This window comes from Cheilinus undulatus, linkage group 5 (assembly GCF_018320785.1).
Source record: "Cheilinus undulatus linkage group 5, ASM1832078v1, whole genome shotgun sequence".
NCBI classification, from domain to species: Eukaryota; Metazoa; Chordata; class Actinopteri; order Labriformes; family Labridae; genus Cheilinus; species Cheilinus undulatus.
Genome location: NC_054869.1, coordinates 52904150 through 52922750, shown reverse-complemented (window position 1 = coordinate 52922750; position 18601 = coordinate 52904150). Strand labels below are relative to the sequence as shown.

The window sequence follows — 18601 nt, the reverse complement described above, 5'->3', positions numbered from 1 at the left end:
CCGTAACTTTTAGTCACAACTGTGAGATGCAAAATTGAAAATATAGAGAAAACAAATTTGTCCTACGTTCCTGACATTTTATCGAATTATTTTTTACTATTTACTTTTTCTAATTTTTATGACTCTACAAGAATATTATAAATCATCAAGGTTAAGTTTACATTTTTATACTGGAGTAAATCTGCAGACCTCATACTGGTGGGCCAGTTATAATAAAAATATATGATCTGGTGGGCCGGGTTTAACTGCACCCCAGGCCTTGAGTTTGACACCCCTGCTTTAGTTGTATTTTTCACTGCTTGGTTGTAATATAACTGTATTTTTAGGTACCTGAAAACATACATTTGAAAAAGCGCACTGCCTCCATTGTTGTTTAAACTGCCAAAGTAAAAGTCTGATAACAGAGCCAGTTCACATTACATGCATCAGACCCAAATTCTGTACATGTAGGATTAAATATAAACCCTTAATTACATGTGCTTCTATTTCCTACTGTAGTATCTCAGAATGAAGCCAACTGTGAAGATGGGACATTAGTGTAAATAAGCGGTACTGTGCCAGCGCCTGCCTGGCTTTAATATGGAACGTTTTTATCTTAGAGGTATCCTGAGGAGAGTTTGGATGATAATAATAATAAACAGAGCTGACGCTGTGCCTCGCTCTGCTATCTCACTGTAAATGCTTGTGTTTCTGTCTGAGGGCTGGACCTTCCTCTATCACCGACCGCACCATCTGTACTCCATGTTTGCACAACCTAATAACAGAATAACTGCAATGATGTTTGTATTATGTCTGTCATCAGGAGGTAATCAGTAGGATGCTCTAATATGATGTGAATATTTAATGAGATTACTGGAGCTGTGTTCAACTTTGGGATCAGTTTACTCTCAGATCAAGATTTTATTCATGTTTATTCTTCTTTGCTTCCTTTAACAGACTGTTTTCCTCCAATTTAAATAGGTACAGGCTTTCATGATACCATACATAATTAATCTGTTATTGCCTTTATGGGAAATTTAGTGTACTGGTTGAACTGAGAGTGAAATGAGCCTAATTTTATGAGCTTATAAAGTGTATTTGTATTCCTTACCTTACAGTATTAATGTCTAATATTTATCTGAAATGTGAATAAACATGTTTACCTCAATGTCATGTTGGTTTATTTGATCAAAGTCATGTTGACTGCCTGACACAGCTCATGCTCCACCTCCCCAGTCCAGACCTACCTGGTCCCATGAGGAAAAGTCTTCGCCCCTAACCCTAATAACTGTCCATCCTTGATGTTTGTGATAACTGTTAGTGAGTCTTTCTCATCGCTGTGGAGGAATGTTGTCCCATTCTTCTTTGCAGAATTGTTTTCCTCCAGCCACATTGGAGGGTTTCCCAGCATGAATGGCCTGATTAAGGTCATGCCACAGCATCTCAGTCAGATCTAAGTCCAGATTTTGACTAGACCACTCCAGGACCTTCAACTAGTCTTTAGTCCATTCAGAGGTGGACTTGCTGGTGTGTTTGGGATCATGGTCTTGCTCCATAACCCAAGTGTGCTTCAGCTTGAGGTCATGAACTGATGATTGAACATTCTTCCTCAGGATTTTCTGCTAGAAAGCAGAATTCATGGCTCTAGTGGTCCAGGTCCCGGTCAAGACCATCACACTACCACCACCATGTTTGACTGTTGGTCTGATGTTCTTCTGTCTCATCAGTCCTCAGAATATTTTCCCAGAAGTCTCGGGGATCATCAGGATGTTTTTAGTCAAATGTGAGACGAGCCTTTGTGTTCTTTTTGCTCAGCAGTGGTTTTGACCTTGGAACTCTTCCATGATACCATTGTTGCCCAGTCTCTTTCTGATTGTTGAGTCCTGAACTCTGACCTTAACTGAGTCAGTGAGTCCTACAGGTCTTTGGATGTTGTTCTGGGTTTTTCTGGGACCTCCTGGATGAGTGGTCCATGTTCTCTTGGAGTCATGTTGGTAGGCTGGCCACTCCTGGGAAGGTTCACCACTGTTCACAGTTTTCTCCATTTGTGGATAATGGCTCTCAGCGTGGTTGGCTGGAGTCCCAAAGCCTCAGAAATGTTTTTGTAACCCTTTCAGACTGATAGATGTCAGTGACTTTGTTTCTCATCTGTTCTTGAATCTCCTTAGATTGCTCCGTGATGTGTTGGAGATCTTTCAGCCTATATGTGTTTATATCTATTGAGATGTTGTGACATGACCTTAAACAGGCTTTTCATGTTCAAAAACATTCATAACATATAAAAACACATGTACTCAGTTTGACCTCGTATATCATTTTGCCAAGTTTTACCAATGAGTGAAATTCATGACACAAACTTCTAAGTTTAATAATATTATATGGACTGGTAACATCATGAAAAATATAAATCAGTGATACTCAGCGTGTGGCTCTGGAGCCACATGTGGCTCTTTGATGATGATTTGTTGCTCTTTTATGTCTTGATTTAAAATTTTATTCCCCCAGAAAACCTTAAAACAGAAACTTTGATCCTAAGAAATTGTTCATTGCATGTCACATTGAACAGTTTCTTTCCCACACTTATAGAGAAGGCTCCTATTTTCAAACTTGATTATCAACCTTTATTTTTTGTCTGTGTATTCCATTGCCGTTATTTACCATTTTTTGCCCCCCCTTTTCCCTTTATTGCCATTTTTAATCAATTTTTGCCACTTTTATTCTGCTTTTTGCTAGATGCAGTTTTTCCCTTTTTACATTTTTTTGCCCATTTAAGTTGCCTTTTGCCATTTTTGCCACTCTTTGCAGCTTTTTGCCTATTTTAGTCTCTTTTCACTCATTTTTTGCTACGTTTTTGCCACCTGTAATGTCGTTTTTTTGTCTCGTCTCACCCATTTCTGTCCCCTTTTCTCCCCATTTTTGTCACTTTTCCCTAATTTATGCCAATTTACCCCCAATCACCTATTTTAGTCACTTTTATGCCGCTTTTCGACCTTTTTGCCAGCTTTAACTTGTTTTTATTGCCACTTTAACCTGCTTAGGTTGTGGCTCTTGCAATAGTATTTTTTTTAAACAGTTAGGCTCTCTGGTTGAGCAGGGTTGAGTAACACTGATATAAAGGATTAGTATATGGCTTGAATTCCTTCAAAATTTTTTGTATCATGATTCTCATTCAAAAAGTACAAAAGAAAATCTCTGGAGTTAGAAAAGACAACCAAAAGACAGAAACAATGTGGTATTTTTGTACCTCTTAACCTGAAATATCAACATTTCATACCCCTGTTATATTTCAGCAGATATATAAATAATCTTCATATAAAGAGGTTGGAAATATGCAGTTTAAAGTGTAATAGAGCTGGTGAAAGATTTGACTGGAAATTTGTCTCTGAAGTAGTGTGTATCATATTTATCACCAAACGTCCCCAAAATTTAAAGAAAAGAATAATTTATTTATTTTGTTTAACCTTTATTTAACCAGATAAAACCCATTGAGATCGAGGTTCTTTTTTAGAAGGCCAACGAAGCAAACCCCACCTTAATGAAATTTAACTTTTAGGCAGCATCGGGGAGGTTTATCATAAAAAATACAAGACACAGTGGAATTGTGAAGGACGATGTTCACATAAATAGCGCCCCCTGCTGTAGAAATAATCGTTTTAAGGTTTTAAAGCAGCACAGATTTTCTTTCTTTTTAAAGTATCTCTGAATGACAATCTCTAAAATTACTCCAATTTTTTTTTTTTTCAAAAAAGCAAAATAATCAAACTGCGACGGGTTCAAACTGCATTTAGTTGCATGTTTAAATGGATCGTTCACATAATGCTGGCATTAAAACCTCAGTTATACATTAAAATACATTTATTCTTAAAAATTTACGGACATAAAAAAAATAAAATATTCAAAATAAGCATTTTCAAGATGCTTTGGGAACCGTTCTTCTTTCTGAACTGTGACCCTCCAACGTGTCCATACACAACGCCCCATAGTCGAGGTGCTTCATGGGAAATGTAGTCTTCTCTTTAACTTCGTTCCGTCTCCGTGGCTGACGTCCTCAAGGTAAGAAAACTACAAAACTGACCGGCTAGCTGTAGAAGAAGGTTCTGTGGCTTTTCACTCTGCCAGCAGGCAGCCAAAATGTTGGCCATCCTGTCTGTGTTGTTTTTATTCTTGTGTAACTCCGTTTGTGGCGTTTTTCAGAAACTTTACTGCACCATTTCAGAGAGCTGCGACTGCGACTTCAAACCAAACATCAGAGGTGAGTGGACGTGTGTCTAAGCTAGCTGCTGCTTGTTAGCATGCTAAGTGGGCTAAAAATGTATTTACAGGTAATCTGTTTATCCTATAACTGATAAAGTAGACCTATTCAACACGTTATGTTCGTGTGCAGCTAACTTGGAAATGAAGGAAATACAGACCCTCTGAATAACAGCCGTCTGTTGGCTAATATGCTAGCTAGCCAAAGAGGAAGTCCTCTGCTGATAAACACAAACACTAATGGATGATAAATTACAGTAGAGGTGATTGATCAGTTTAAAGATCTAAACTGAGACTGATTGTGCAGAAAATGCGGGTGGTGAACATGAAAACAGCCAGTGTGGAAATCAGTGATTTTATTTAGAGCCTTTCACCAAACTGGCAGTGCTGTCTGATGTAGTTCTGTTTCAGGATCTTGCTCACATCGAGGAAGCTTCTGTCTGGAGTTTTGATGCAGTTTTGAAAGAGACTGACTCTCATCTTGTCGCTTTATATGAAGCAAACAAATAAGAATAAAATGACTTACTACCATGTAGCTCTGAAACAGGAAATTTTATGAACACATCATTTCCGTCAGATTTTCTATCTGTCTATGAAATAAGTTTTAACTGTAATCTCAGAGATACCTAACAAACATAGTTTTAATATGACACTACAAAAACACTGACATGCCCTAAGTAAATTCATTGTTGCATTAATCTTGTCAATACAGACAAAATCAAGTACAGTTACAGCTTGGTCTAAAACTCATTAAGCAAAATTCCTGGCTATACTGCTATACATGGTGTATAGTATTTTGAAATCACCTCTAAATTACTGTATAAATGTTTAATTCAACCCTTTAAATCAGTGTTACTCAACCAAAGAGCCGAATTATTGCAAAATACTTTTGAAAGAACCACAATCTAAGTGGTGAAAAGTGGCAGAAAAAGCTTGAAGTAGCAATAACAATAAGTTAAAGGAGGCAAAAATGGTCAAAAAGTAACTAAAATGGGTGAAAGGGAGGAAAATGTGGAAAAAGGGTCAGAAAGGAAGGAAGGAAAGGAATTTGGATTTTCCCCTTGTGGGACTAATAAATGAATATCTTATCTTAAGCAGCAAAAATGGGTGAGAAGTGACAAAAACAATAAGTTACAGATGGCAAAAAATGGTCAAAAAATGAGTGAAAAGTGACTTAAACAGCAAAAAGCAGTTAAGAGTGGCAAAAAATGGCAGAAAATAGGAAAAAGGTGGTATTTTGTGGCAAAAGGTAGCTTTAATGGGTGAAAAGTGGTGAAAAAGGGCAAAAATTGAATAAAGGGGCAAAAAGAATTGGCAAAAAAGAGGAAACAAGCAGTATTTAATGGAAAAGGTAGCTTTAATGGGCGAAAGTGGCAAAAAATGGTATAAAATTGCCAAAAACAAGTGGCTTAAATGGGCACAGCTGAGGAAGAAAGGGGTTTTTAAAGACAGAAGGTAGCTTAAATGGGTGAAAATAGGGAGAAAAAATGTGGAAAATAGCAGAAATGGGATAAAAGTGGCAAAATTTTGTAAAAGTTAAAAAAGTGTCAAAGATTAGCAAAAAGTAGGAAAAAAGTGGTATTTAATGGCAAAAGGATGCTTAATGGGGCAAAAAGTAGCAAAAAAATGGTAAAAATGGTATAAATTCGCCACAAAAAAATGGCTGAAATGGAAACAAACAAGGAAGAAAGTGGTATTTAACAACAAAAGGTAGCTTACATGGGTGAAAATGGGGAGAAAAAGGGGTGAGAATGGGAAGAAATGGGATAAAAGTGGCAAAAAATTGGTAAAAGTAAAAAAAAAAAAGTGTATCACGATACGTATCGTATGCCCAAATTCTTGCCAATACTCACCCCTGCTGATGTTATAATGTTACCGATGCTTTTATCCAAAGTTAAGGACCTGACTGGGATTCAAACCATCAATCTCCCAGACTAAGGCCAGCAGGGTAACCCACTGAGCTAACCAGCAATTCAGCTGGTAACTGAGAGGAGGTTCAGGAGAGGGCGGAAAGGGCGGAACTTTCTTTCAAGCGGGGAGGGCCAACCGAACCCGGGGCGGGGCTAACTCCCCACATGACATCATGAGGGAAAATCTGAGAACGGCTTGTTTCAGCACACGTTTTCTGAAAGACAGAGGAAGGGAAGCTAGGGTATTTCTGGTATTTGAGAGGACAAGTTTTTCTGTGATGGATGATAATATCAACATAATGTCGGTATCAATAGATGTAAGACCCAAAAGTTGATTATCAGTATCAGATTAAAAAAATAAATGCAGATACTGACAGACGATAAATATTAGCCTATATATCCAGTGAATATTTGCCATTATGAGGTTAAAATTTCCACCTAATAGATAAATAAGTACGTGGAGCTTTACTGAGGACTTGTAGACCTGATTCAGCTGAAGTTTTTGTTGTAATCCCTCTCTCTACATCCAGATCTGGAATGGGATCTCTATAAGAATCTTTACGGTCAGCATCTGGTTGCAGACATCGTGTCAGAGGAGGTGGCGAAGTTCCTTCAGAATAAAAGCCCAGATCGGCCGCTGGTGCTGTCCTTCCATGGCTCCTCAGGGACGGGAAAGACGCTTGTCAGCTCCATGCTGGGAAATCATCTGTACGGCTCGGCCATGGGCAGCCCGTACGTCCACCAGTTTGTCCCCACGCTGCACTTCCCTTTACCTGAGCGGGTCAACGAGTACAGGGTGAGCCTGGGAAATGTTTACCTTTGTTTAATCACATCACAAGGAACAGAGCGCTTGTGTTCTCATAGTTAATGAGATGCTTAGATTTTTCAGAATGTTAGATTTTCAGATCTCCCGAATCAAGGGTTGAATAAAGCGAATTACCAGTGTTTGGAGCTGCTGTAAGGACTGTATTTCCCTCCTCCTTCCTGCAGGAGGAGCTGAAGAGCTGGGTGCAGGGGAACCTGACGGAGTGCGCTCGCTCCGTCTTCATTTTTGACGAGATGGAGAAGATGCCTCCGGGTGTCGTTGACATCTTGGAGCCTTTTCTGGGTCCCTCTCATGTTGTGTTTCGCACCAACTATCGTAAGGCCATCTACGTCTTTATCAGGTAAAAACGCCATAATTCTCAGAATATAGATGCATGTTGGGCTGTGTGCAGGGAGGATCCATGCAGTTTGGAATTCGCCCTGCTGAAGCTGATTTGTAAAGCTGATTGTGTCTCTTCTTTCTGCAGCACTGCAGGAGAGGAGGTGATTAACAGAGTAACTCTAGAGAACCGTCAGGCAGGACGAGACAGAGAGGAGATCAGATCAGCTGACCTGCAGGACGCCATCGCACAGTCGGTTTACAACAACAACACAAGTAGGCATCTGAAGTTAATCCCCTACACATCAGAATGTTGAGTTTTAGATTCTTCATTATTTGGTTGATATCGCATGTTTGAAAGTGATCCCTTTGACCTTTCTTTCGATGTGTCAACATCTTTAGGGTAAGATTCAAAGATCAGTATTCTCTAATCCAGTGATACTCAACGCGTGGCTCTGGAGCCACATGTGGCTCTTTTGTGATGAATTGCGGCTCTTTTATGTCTAAATTCCAAATATTATTCCCTCGAAGACCATAAAAAAGGGAAACTTTGACCTAAAAAATTAACCATTGCAAGTCACATTAATCAGTTTGTTTCCCACAGTTACACAGGAGGCTTTAATTGTCAACATTAATTATTTGTCTGTAAATTTCCATTGCCCTTATTTGTTATTTTTTTCCTTTTTTTGCTACTTTTGATCAACTTTTGCTGCTTTAGGCCCTTGTTGGCACTTGCTTCTGCCACTTTTTGACCATTTTTTTGCCACTTTAATCTCTTTGTTCCCTTTTTCTCTTTTTTTTTTCACTTTATCTGTCTTCTTAGCCCTTTTCAACATTTTTTGCCACTTTTCACCCATTTAAACTGTGTTTTGCTACAAAATGCCACCTTTTCCTATTTTTGCCCCTATTTTTGCCACTCTTTGTTGCTTTTTGCCCATTTTAGTCACTTTTCACTAATTTTTCGCAAGATTTTGCCGCTTTTGGACCATTTTTGCCAGCTGTGACTCATTTTTCTTGTCACTTAAAACCCAATTTTCCAATTTACTCCCCCTTTCTACTTTTTCTCCACTTTTTTGCCACTTTAAACCCAGTTTGGCCATTTTATGCCTATATTGCTCCTTTTCACCCATTTTTTGCAACGTTTGACCATTTTAACCATGTCTAACTCACTTTTAAACCTCAATACAAACCATTTAGCCACTTTTTCACCACTTTTTGACCATTTTGACCACATTTACCTCACTTTTAATGCCACTTTAACCCATTTTTGCCACATTTTCACCATTTTAACCAAATTTACCTCACTTTTAATGCCACTTTAACCCATTTTTGCCACTTTTCACCACTTCATGACCATTTTAACAACGTTTACCTCACTTTATATGACACTTTAACCCATTTTTGCCACATTTTCACCATTTTAACCATATTTACCTCACATTTAATGCCACTTTAACCCATTTTTGCCACTTTTTCACTACTTTATGACCATTTTAACGACGTTTACCTCACTTTTAATGCCACTTTAACCCATTTTTGCCACATTTTCACCATTTTAACCAAATTTACCTCACTTTTGATGCCACTTTAACCCATTTTTGCCACTTTTCACCACTTCATGACCATTTTAACAACGTTTACCTCACTTTATATGACACTTTAACCCATTTTTGCCACATTTTCACCATTTTAACCATATTTACCTCACATTTAATGCCACTTTAACCCATTTTTGCCACTTTTTTGCCATTTTAACCACGTTTACCTCACTTTTGATGCCACTTTTTCCAATTTTTGCCACTTTTTCACCACTTTATTACCATTTTAACAGCGTTTACCTCACTTTTTATGCCACTTTAACCCATTATTGCCACTTTTTCACCATTTTAACCATGTTTAACTCACTTTTGATGACACTTTTTCCAATTTTTGCCACTTCTCACCACTTAGATTGTGGCTCTTGTGAACGTTTTTTTTCAACAATTTGGCTCTTCGGTTGAGCGGGGTTGAGTAACTCTGCCCTTATCTATGACTCATTTGATCTGAGGATGCCAACTGCAGTTTTAGGAATGAAATGACGATTGGGGATTAAACAGCGTGACTCGTGCTCACTAAGCAGCTGCCTGAAGCCTTCGTTATCAGGGTGTGATCTCTTGTGACGATCTCTTAGACCAGGGGTGTCAAACTCACCACAGCAGGGGCTGAAATCTTAATTTAGGTCTAGCCTGAGGGCCCAACAGGGTAAACATTTAACCATAAACTGTAAACCTTATTCTCACAGGTAATTCATTAAGGGGGAGAAAAACTGATGATAAATGATTTTGAGATTAAAAAAAAAAGTCAAAATGATAAGTTTAAAGGCTCAAAATCTGAGACAAAAAGTCAAAATATTAGTGAAAAAGGTCAAAACACAAAATCAGAAGTCAAAATAATGTTTTCAAAAGGCAATATATGAGATAGAAAGTAAAAATCTTAAGTTTAAAGGTCAAAATATGAGATAAAATACAAAATCATGAGTTTAAAATGTTGAAATATGGGATTACAAATCAAAATTAGGAGTTGAAAAGATCAAAATATGAGATAAAAACAAAATTATGGGTGTAAAAGGTCAAGATATAATTTGAAATTCAAGAATGTGAATCTAAAAGGTCAGAATATGAGATGAATTTCTAAATTGTGAGTTTAAAAAGTCAAAATTAAAAGTTAAAGTTAGGACTTTAAAAGTGCAAAATATGAGATTGAATTTGAAATCATGATCTTGAAAATTCAAAATTGGAATCTGAAAGTTCACAATATGAGATAAAAAGTCAAAATGCTAAGTTTAAGTCAGAATTTTGAGATGCAAATTGAAAATATTAAATGAAAACACCAATTAATTTCTCTCCCTCATTCCTCGTTTTCTATCTCATTATTTTTACTCTTTACATTTTCACTTTTTTTGACTTGTAAGATATTTTGAATCTTTTAAGGTTAAATTCTCATTTCTATACTGGAGGAAAGCTGCAGACCTCAGACCTGCAGGCCAGTTCTAATTAAAATATATGATGCTGCCAGCCGGATTTAACTGTACTATGGGCCGGATTTGGCCCCCCGGGCCTTGAGTTTGACACCCCTGTCCTAGACATAAAGAGCTGCTCAAGTTTTTTTTTTTTTTAAAGAAAGCCTAAAGTGCTTCTCATGATCTCCTGAGTGTGTTTAGAAAATCTGAAGGATTTGGAATTTACAGTGTTTTCAGTGCTACATGTGAAGACACAAACCGGTCCAGTGTAGTGAGCCTAGCAGGTAGTGCTAACTGCTAAATAGTCTGTTGAATGGTCATGTCAAGATGAAGACTGGCTGCATTGTTTTTGCACTATGTTAATTTCCAGCCTCCAACTTTCTGACATTGGAAGAAACACAAAGCTATCCAGCATCTTTGCTCTCAGCAGATAGATTTCCTTATTTTGTAAGGATTTATACACCGCATTCCATTATGCAAATTGGATGTTAGTGTCATAAACATTCAATTTTTTATTTTTCAGTTAAACTCATGGATGGTTTTGTGTCTCAGGGCTCTTTGGATCACTGAAATCAATCTCAGACACCTGTGATCATTAGTTTGCCAGGTGAGCCCAATTTAAGGAAAACTACTTAAGAAGGACGTTCCACATTATTAAGCAGGCCACAGGTTTCAGCAATATGGGAAAGAAAAAGGATGCCTGCTGCTGAAAAGCATCAACTAGTGCAATATCTTGGATAAGGTATGAAAATATTAGATATTTCACAAAAACTTAAGCGTGATCATCGTACTGTGAAGAAATTTGTGTCTGATTCAGAGCACAGACGGGTTCGTGCAGATAAAGACATAATGAGGAAGGTTTCTGATGGACAAATTCATGGGATTAAGAGAGCAGCTTCTAAAATGCCTTTACAAAGCTGCAAACAGGTATTTGAAGCTGCCGGTGCCTCTGGAGTCCCACCAAACTCAAGGTGTAGGATCCTCCAGAGGCTTGCAGTCGTGTATAAACCTACTATTCAGCCCCCCCTAACCAATGCTCACAAGCAGAAATGTTGCAGTGGGCCCAGAAATACATGAATACTCATTTTCAAACAGTCTTGTTGACTGATGAGTGCCACCCTGGATGGTCCAGATGGAGGAGTAGTGGATGGTTGGTGGATGGCCACCATGTCCCAATGAGGCTGCGACGTCAGCAAGGAGGGGGCGGAGTCATGTTTTGGGCTGGAATGATAGGGAGAGAGCAGGTAGGCCCCTTAAGGGTCCCTGAAGGTATGATTGAAGTGATTGAAATACCTTTGATTTCAGTAAATATGCTCTCCTAATATTGCAAACTCAACATTGGCCATTTGCAGTTCTTTACAACCAGTAAAATGTTTTGAAATTCTGTTGTGCTTAATAATGTGGAACAGTGCATTTTGAGTTTTTCTATTTTTGGGAAAAAGAAGTTATCACTGTGAAGTTTGTTCAGTAAGATCTGAATTATCCTCTAAAATTATACTGGCTGTCATTTGCATCGACTATTTAGGAAAATCTGAGAAAATGTCATTTGCATAATAATTTGGAACATGGTGGGCTTTCATGCTTTTATTATTTTTAGGTGGTCAGTGGATAGAGTCAGGAAGAGGGATGAGAGAGTGGGGAGAGATGTGCAGGAAAGGAGCCAGAGGCTGGACTTGAGCCTGGGCTGCTGTACACAGGGCACTACATAAATACTGGGCTATCTGATCACTTCATTTGAATATGAATAACTGGTGAATACTGTTGGAGTTATCTTACTCTGAGGCTCACAGAGATAAAAGTCATCTTTAATGGTTTTCATGAAGTAAACAGCTGTGATTTCCTCTCCAGGCGGTTTCTTCCACTCCAGTGTCATCGAGAAGAAGCTGATCACACGCTTTGTTCCCTTCCTCCCGCTGACCCGGCGACACGTGGAGCGCTGCGCCCGCTCCCAGCTCTGCCAGCGTGGCATCTGTGACCGCAGTGAGGTGGTGGAGGCTGTAGGAGGCGACATCGTCTACAGCCCTGTCCAGGGTCAGTACTTCTCCTCCACAGGCTGTAAGGCCATCCCCGCCAAAATAAACCTCTTCCTGTGAGCTGAGGAAGGAAAGATTTTATTTTTTAAGGACTGAAAGGGAAGAAGTTTTCCTGAGGTGCAAAGAAACAGATCTCGGAGTGTGGATCAGTTTCTCACATGCAGAGGTCAGAGCCGACTCCAGGGCAGGCTGGTCTTCCTGGATGTGGAGTCGAGGACTCACAATACTCAGAATTCAGGCAGTTATGAGACGAGTTTCCCTGAAGGCATGGCAGTCGTCGAAGTAAAAGTCCAGGAGAGTTTAGTCCCTGAACTTTATCGAGAGCTCTACCTCAAACTAGTCCTACCTTTTACCTTTGAACTATGGAGGTGGTACATGATGGTTTCTTACTTCAGCAGCAGTTACTCTACATCCATGAAGGTGAAAACCTCATCAGAGTTTAAAGGGAAACCAGCATATTTCCTTACTGAATTAACATCAGTGCGTTTTATGTGTCTGCCAGACTGCCTCTCCAAAGGAATGGTTGAGGAATCACTGATGTCAGATTGATTTGTTCTTCCTCTTATGTCACTTTTAATTTTAGCCCCAGTGCAGTTTTAGAGAAGAGCTCAACAGTGTGGTTCTAGAAGTAAAACTCCTATTCATTTTCTCCATAGAGGGTTTTATTATTAGTCTGAAATATCCCAGGTAGAGCTACGTGAGTGTGAAACGATGGCGTCTGCTCCTGTAGACTTCAAATATGTGTATGAGGTGAACCGCATTTTAAGAAAAATGTGGTTTATTCATAGTTCCAGACAAATTAACTACTGTACCCACAATCCTGGAGAGTCACAGAGACATCTCTGATTGGTTGAGCCGAATGCTGATAGATTACCTTTATTGTCCAGGAAGTGACAGAAACAATGTTCCTTTTGTCGACCATCTTTTCCCATGGGAAATACAAGATTGGCTAATAATAGACCTCTAATGACTAAAAGTCTAACGGAAAAAAGACTAAAATGTCATCAAGTTATCGTGCATTCGTCATTTCCGGGATCCCATGTTTGGCAGAGTGCAGAGAACACACGTGTAATTCCACAGCAGAATTATGTGAAAGCTTGCAAGTGCATGCTTGAATGAAAGTACCTTTGTGCCAGTTATTTTCATGAAATTAACAACACATCTGGCGTGCAAGGATCTTAAGACTAAAATTAAAAATATCTCCTGAAATTAACACTGAGCTTTAGTATGTAAACACCATCCAGGGCTAGATGCAGGCTGTTACTCAGGGCTTTTACCTCAGGGAAAAGTTAGTCAAAGAAACATCGAGTTGGTCAGGAGTGAATAAATGTTTCACTCCCAATCAGTGGTATCATCACTAACCTTTACAAAACAGCAGTAAAGTTTCATGTTGTCCACTTTCAGTTTTCTACAGGAAGTAAGACAGCGAACTCTCTTCCTCCTGTTTGAAGTATACAAACATTGTAAGTAGATAAACAGAAACACTAACCCGGTGGTCCTCAACTGGTCTGGCATCAGGACCCGCCACCATATCCTTAAAGGCAAATTGCAATCCAAAGTCCCCATGTTTTGCAGTCATATCTAAATGCTTTTAATGGAGAAATGATGCAGTATTGATTAGAAATGGAACAAAAGATGCAGTGAAACAAAGAGGTTGACACATGTCCTTCAAAATAAAAGCACATCACAGGTTTTTTTTTGCACATATTTTTCCAGGCACACTTTCACGGCCCACTTTTGGGTCCTGACCCACCAGTTGAGAATCAATGAACCTACCACCAGGAACATGGAGACTTCAGCACTGTAACAAAGGAGTTAACTGCTGTCATTCACTGATCAATAGAACTGAATCAGACATGTTAGAATCGTTATTTCACTTAAAATGGGTAAAAATTACTAATGACAGGGTTTTCTCAGGCCTTATTTAAGATCAGATTTACTTTTAAAATTTGATTATTTAAAAATAGAAATGTGATTTTTTTTTAGATACAGTTTCAGAAATTATTGCAAAATAATAATGAAAATGAGTTTATCTCTATTTCTAAAAGCTGGTATTGTTGCATCCTCAGTTTCAAGTGTTCTTGTTAACTTGGTCCCCAGGTTAAAAATGATGATGCAAGGATTTTGAAAAAACATAAATATTGGATTTGAATGGCAAAATTTCCTTCTTGAACCACAGCCATCAAAAGAGAGGGGGCAGTGTTGAGCTCTGCTAGGAAGACATTACTGTAAAGTTAATTTAGCTGAGTACAGTCAGACAGATGTGAGAACAACCACAAATCTACATGTGTATTTGTTTTTTAGGTTGGTCTTAAAATGTGGTTATCTAATGGATTTTATTTCTTAACTTACAAAAGACACTAATGTTAAATCAGTAAGGACAGTATGTCTTTATGTATTCGGGATTCCCTTTAAGATTTATTTATCATTTCAACATGCCGTCTTACCAAAATCCCATGTAAGCTCAACGGAAGGTTTGATAATCGATCAGATGACTCTGGAAGAAGAGGGTACGTTTTTATTGGACTTGGGTGAATGTCTGATTAAAGATACATCAGTTTGATTTTTAAGTCTTAATATTGTAATGTGAGGCAGCAGCCTCAGAGGAAGATGAATAATCTCCTGATGCTGCTTTTTATGAGCTCAGAAAAGCAGAATTTTTAACAGGGTTGTGTTTTTTTGGGGCCTAAATGCCGGTTTTTATCCCCATGTCTGCTTATAACAGAAAAGATGGCACAGTTTTCACTGATGCTCAAACTTCATCATCATCTTGTCTGCAGAGTGCCATGTTTATTTAAGAGGAAGCCGAAGTTTTCTTGAATGTATTTCTTCTTTGCTGCCGTGCAACTGAAGATGAAACCAGGCGTTCATCCTCAGCTCTGCCACCAGGGGGCAGTAAAGGCTTAATTTTGCCACAAACAGATGATGCAAGTAAGAGTTCACCTGCAGCTCGGTGCTTTTTAACCCCTTACATGACTGAATCCTGTAAAGACCAATGTTGTATTTTGCTTTTTTAAGTATAATTGTACTGTAAAAGTATTTCCTGTGTGTTTAACACAGTCTAAGTGCACTTTACTGGAGCATTAATGGACCTGATGTGTTATCAGGAAAAATGGAGAAGTTATGAAGGCAGTGTGATGAAGTCAGGTTTTACTTTGCCAAAATTCATATTTGCATTCAGAATAATGCTGAAGCTTACAGCTGATCAGTGATTTTGAAACAGGATTTGTTCTTTACAGATATGAAGATCTGCAGCAGTCAGACTGTTATAAGACTGAGGAAATCATTGCATTTCAATGTGACACATGAACACAGTTAGGATGGCTGCACACAAGACTGACTTTGCACTGATTTGGGGTTTGTTGCAACAGATTATTTGTCCACATAAGTCAAGGATGCACAATAGCATTGGCATGATGTCAGGATCTGCAGATATTAACTGAAATAATGAAATATCTTATGGCAGATATGAAAATTTCATGGTATGTAAACGTCACTGAAGCTGAGTTCTGACTAGGTTTCTCTGGTTTTACTGATTTAAATTGAGGAGCAGGACTAAAACTTTAAATTAACATCTGTTTTTCTGGTGAAGTAAAGATGCATCATCATGAGGAGTGGGGGAAAAATGGCCCAGTGCTGCTGCTGGACATAGCAGCCAATAGTAGCTGCTACTGTCGTCAGCTTTTGCCCTCCAGGCTAATGTGTGGTCACTGACATACAGCTGACCTCATGAATCATCCTCCATGTTTGTTTTTCTTCAGAAGTCCTGTTTCATCAAGTGTGGGTTGTGAAGTCGTTACTACAAACAGCGTGTGTGTGATCTCATGGTCCGGATGAATCATCTAGTGCAGTGGTTCTCAAACTTTTCCCTGAGGCACATCAAAAACTAAGCTAAAGTCTCAAGGCACACCATATTCATGTCCTTGCAAAATAGTCTCTGTTACATGTGTCGCAACGTCCCAACTGCATGCAACGTGAGCGAGCGCCAACTCCAAAATCAGTTTGATTACAGCGTTTTCTTTCTTAGTATCCTGGCAGCCTGTGAGCCACAGAGTGCAATGCTGCTCAGTAATCCGAGGTTTATCTCCAGTCACTCTGTTCCTATTTTCTTCTCTGTCGCTCACACTGAGATGGACAGATAACAAGGAAAGAGGCAGCACAGAGGATGACAAGTCACCAGGAGTGTCCTACCAAGAGATATTCTTCATTTTCACCCACTTGTCTCACTCCTGAAACTCGTCGTGGAGATTGTGATGCATGGATATTCTCCATATCCATTTATGAAATTTTAGGGTCTGATACTAACATGGAGACAAAACTATGTGGCTCACAGCCATATAAAGGCTACTCAATACAAGGCACCACACCTTTACTTCTCCACTTTTTAAGTAAAAGCATGAGATGTCATATCTTTACATGTGGAAAACAGTCATTTTACAGGGCAGAGAACTGCAGATTTAACAGATAGACAGTGAGCATGCAATGCTGCATGATGCAATACAATGTCTGACCCTCTCATGCAGTAAGGACATGGGTTATAGTATCTTTAGTTGTTGCATAGTTGTAGTAATAGTAAGACAAATTCCCAAGGCTCACCATTTGAGAACCACTGGTCTAGTGTGTGCATTTGGAGAATTGTAACATTGAAAATCAGCAGCACATGCACTCATACGTAGAGGCTACAGTCCCCAAAGCACTGGTCCCACCTTTAAATCCTGATCCTGGTGCTGCTGGTGCATGTCATCCCCGGCTCTCTCTCCTCATATTTCCTGTCTTTCTTCAGCTGTCCCATCAAATGTCAGCATATAGCCAAAAATGTTTAAGAAAATGAGTTAAACAGTGCTTAATTTTGTGTGTTGTGTATAGCCAGTCTAACCATGATTTATGATGCAAACTTCCAAAAAAGTCCATTTAAATACTGCTCTTTTTTCACATATATAGATAGATACCGCTGCCTTCATCGGCTCAGCAGCCTGAGTATTACTGCTGTTAATCAGACTTCTTAGCCTGCCATGGTTTGTTACGTAATCTCCCTTTAAAGGCTTAAAATTTTACTAAGTGGCCATCGTGTTGGGGCGTCTTCTGTGAGTCATGTGACAAACTCCAGTGTTCATTTTCAGCCAATAAAAACACCTGGATGTTGGTGACTGAAGCTTGTTCTAAAGCCAAACGCAGCTTCTGGTACTACAGTGTAATGAAAAATAAACTTTAATGCAACAACTGAACTGTTGTTCTGTCCTCTTTCACACTTATTCAATGAAAAGTCCAATAAACACACCATCACATGTTAGTCACACAGTGCATCCACATGGATTTAAATCTCCTTCAGTCATTCAGATACCAGCTGGTAATCTTAAATACTTTATTCATCAGATCTTCTGCAGGTTTGGTCGTCCAGTGTTGATTGGCAGGCAGCTTCTTGAGGACAGAATCCCAGCTGTGGGGTAACATGTTAACCCCTAGTCCCGGTTCATAGTCTGTGGGCCGGCTTCAGAATCCATCAGTTTTACTTGTTGATCTCTGAACTAATAGCCCTGGCGTTTTCCCAGTTCATGATGTAGTTTTTGCTTTTTGCATGGTTATTAATTTAGAGAGCAAAACCTTAACCCTATATCAGGGCTGTCAAACTTAAGGCCTGGGGGCCAAATCCGGCCCGTAGTGCAGTTATACCCGGCCCACCAGATCATGTGATGTTTTTAGTAGAACTGGCCCACCAGTATGAGGTCTGCAGATTTCTTCCAGTATAAAAATATGAAGTCAACTTTGATTATTCATCATATCGTTGTTGAGTCATAAAAATTCTAAATACTAAAGAGGAGAAATTATTTGATCAAAATTCAGGAATGCGGGAAAGAAATTTGTTTTCATTTCATATTTTTAATGTTGTAACACAAATATGGCTCAAAGTTATGGTTTTAACTTTTTGTCTTATATTTTGACCTTTTAGAATCACAATTTTAAATTTCAAGTAAAAGTTTGCTCTTTTAAACTCATACTTTTTTTTATCTCACAATTTGACCATTAAAACTCGTGATTTTTAGTTTTATCTTGTATTTTGACCTTTTCATCTCATAATTTTGACTTTTTCTCTAATATTTCACCCTTTCAGATCAACAATTTTAAATTTTGAGCAATATTTTGACTTTCAAAACTCATGCTTTTTAATTTTATCTCATATTTGACATTTTAAATTCATGATTTTGACTTTTTTTTCTCACATTTTGACATTTTCAACTCCTAACATTGACTTTTATATCTTATTTTGACCTTTAAAAGTAATTTGACC

At 38.6% G+C, this 18601-nt stretch overlaps 1 protein-coding gene across 1 annotated transcript; it reads left to right on the top strand.

The window, feature by feature from the left end:
* Positions 1 to 4064: 4064 nt before the first annotated feature.
* On the top strand, positions 4065 to 17527 carry tor2a (torsin family 2, member A). Its single transcript, XM_041787742.1, has 5 exons — positions 4065 to 4231; positions 6671 to 6936; positions 7131 to 7306; positions 7433 to 7560; positions 12131 to 17527. Exons 1-5 carry the CDS (start codon positions 4111 to 4113, stop codon positions 12373 to 12375), a joined length of 936 nt encoding a protein of 311 aa, XP_041643676.1. The 5' UTR covers positions 4065 to 4110; the 3' UTR covers positions 12376 to 17527.
* The last annotated feature ends 1074 nt before the right edge of the window (positions 17528 to 18601 follow it).

Coding starts and splice junctions, on each gene's coding strand:
- tor2a (XM_041787742.1), top strand. CDS start 4,111: ATGTTGGCCATCCTGTCTGTGTTGTTTTTATTCTTGTGTAACTCCGTT. Junction 4,232..6,670: donor CTTCAAACCAAACATCAGAG/GTGAGTGGACGT, acceptor CTCTACATCCAG/ATCTGGAATGGGATCTCTAT. Junction 7,307..7,432: donor GCCATCTACGTCTTTATCAG/GTAAAAACGCCA, acceptor TTCTTTCTGCAG/CACTGCAGGAGAGGAGGTGA.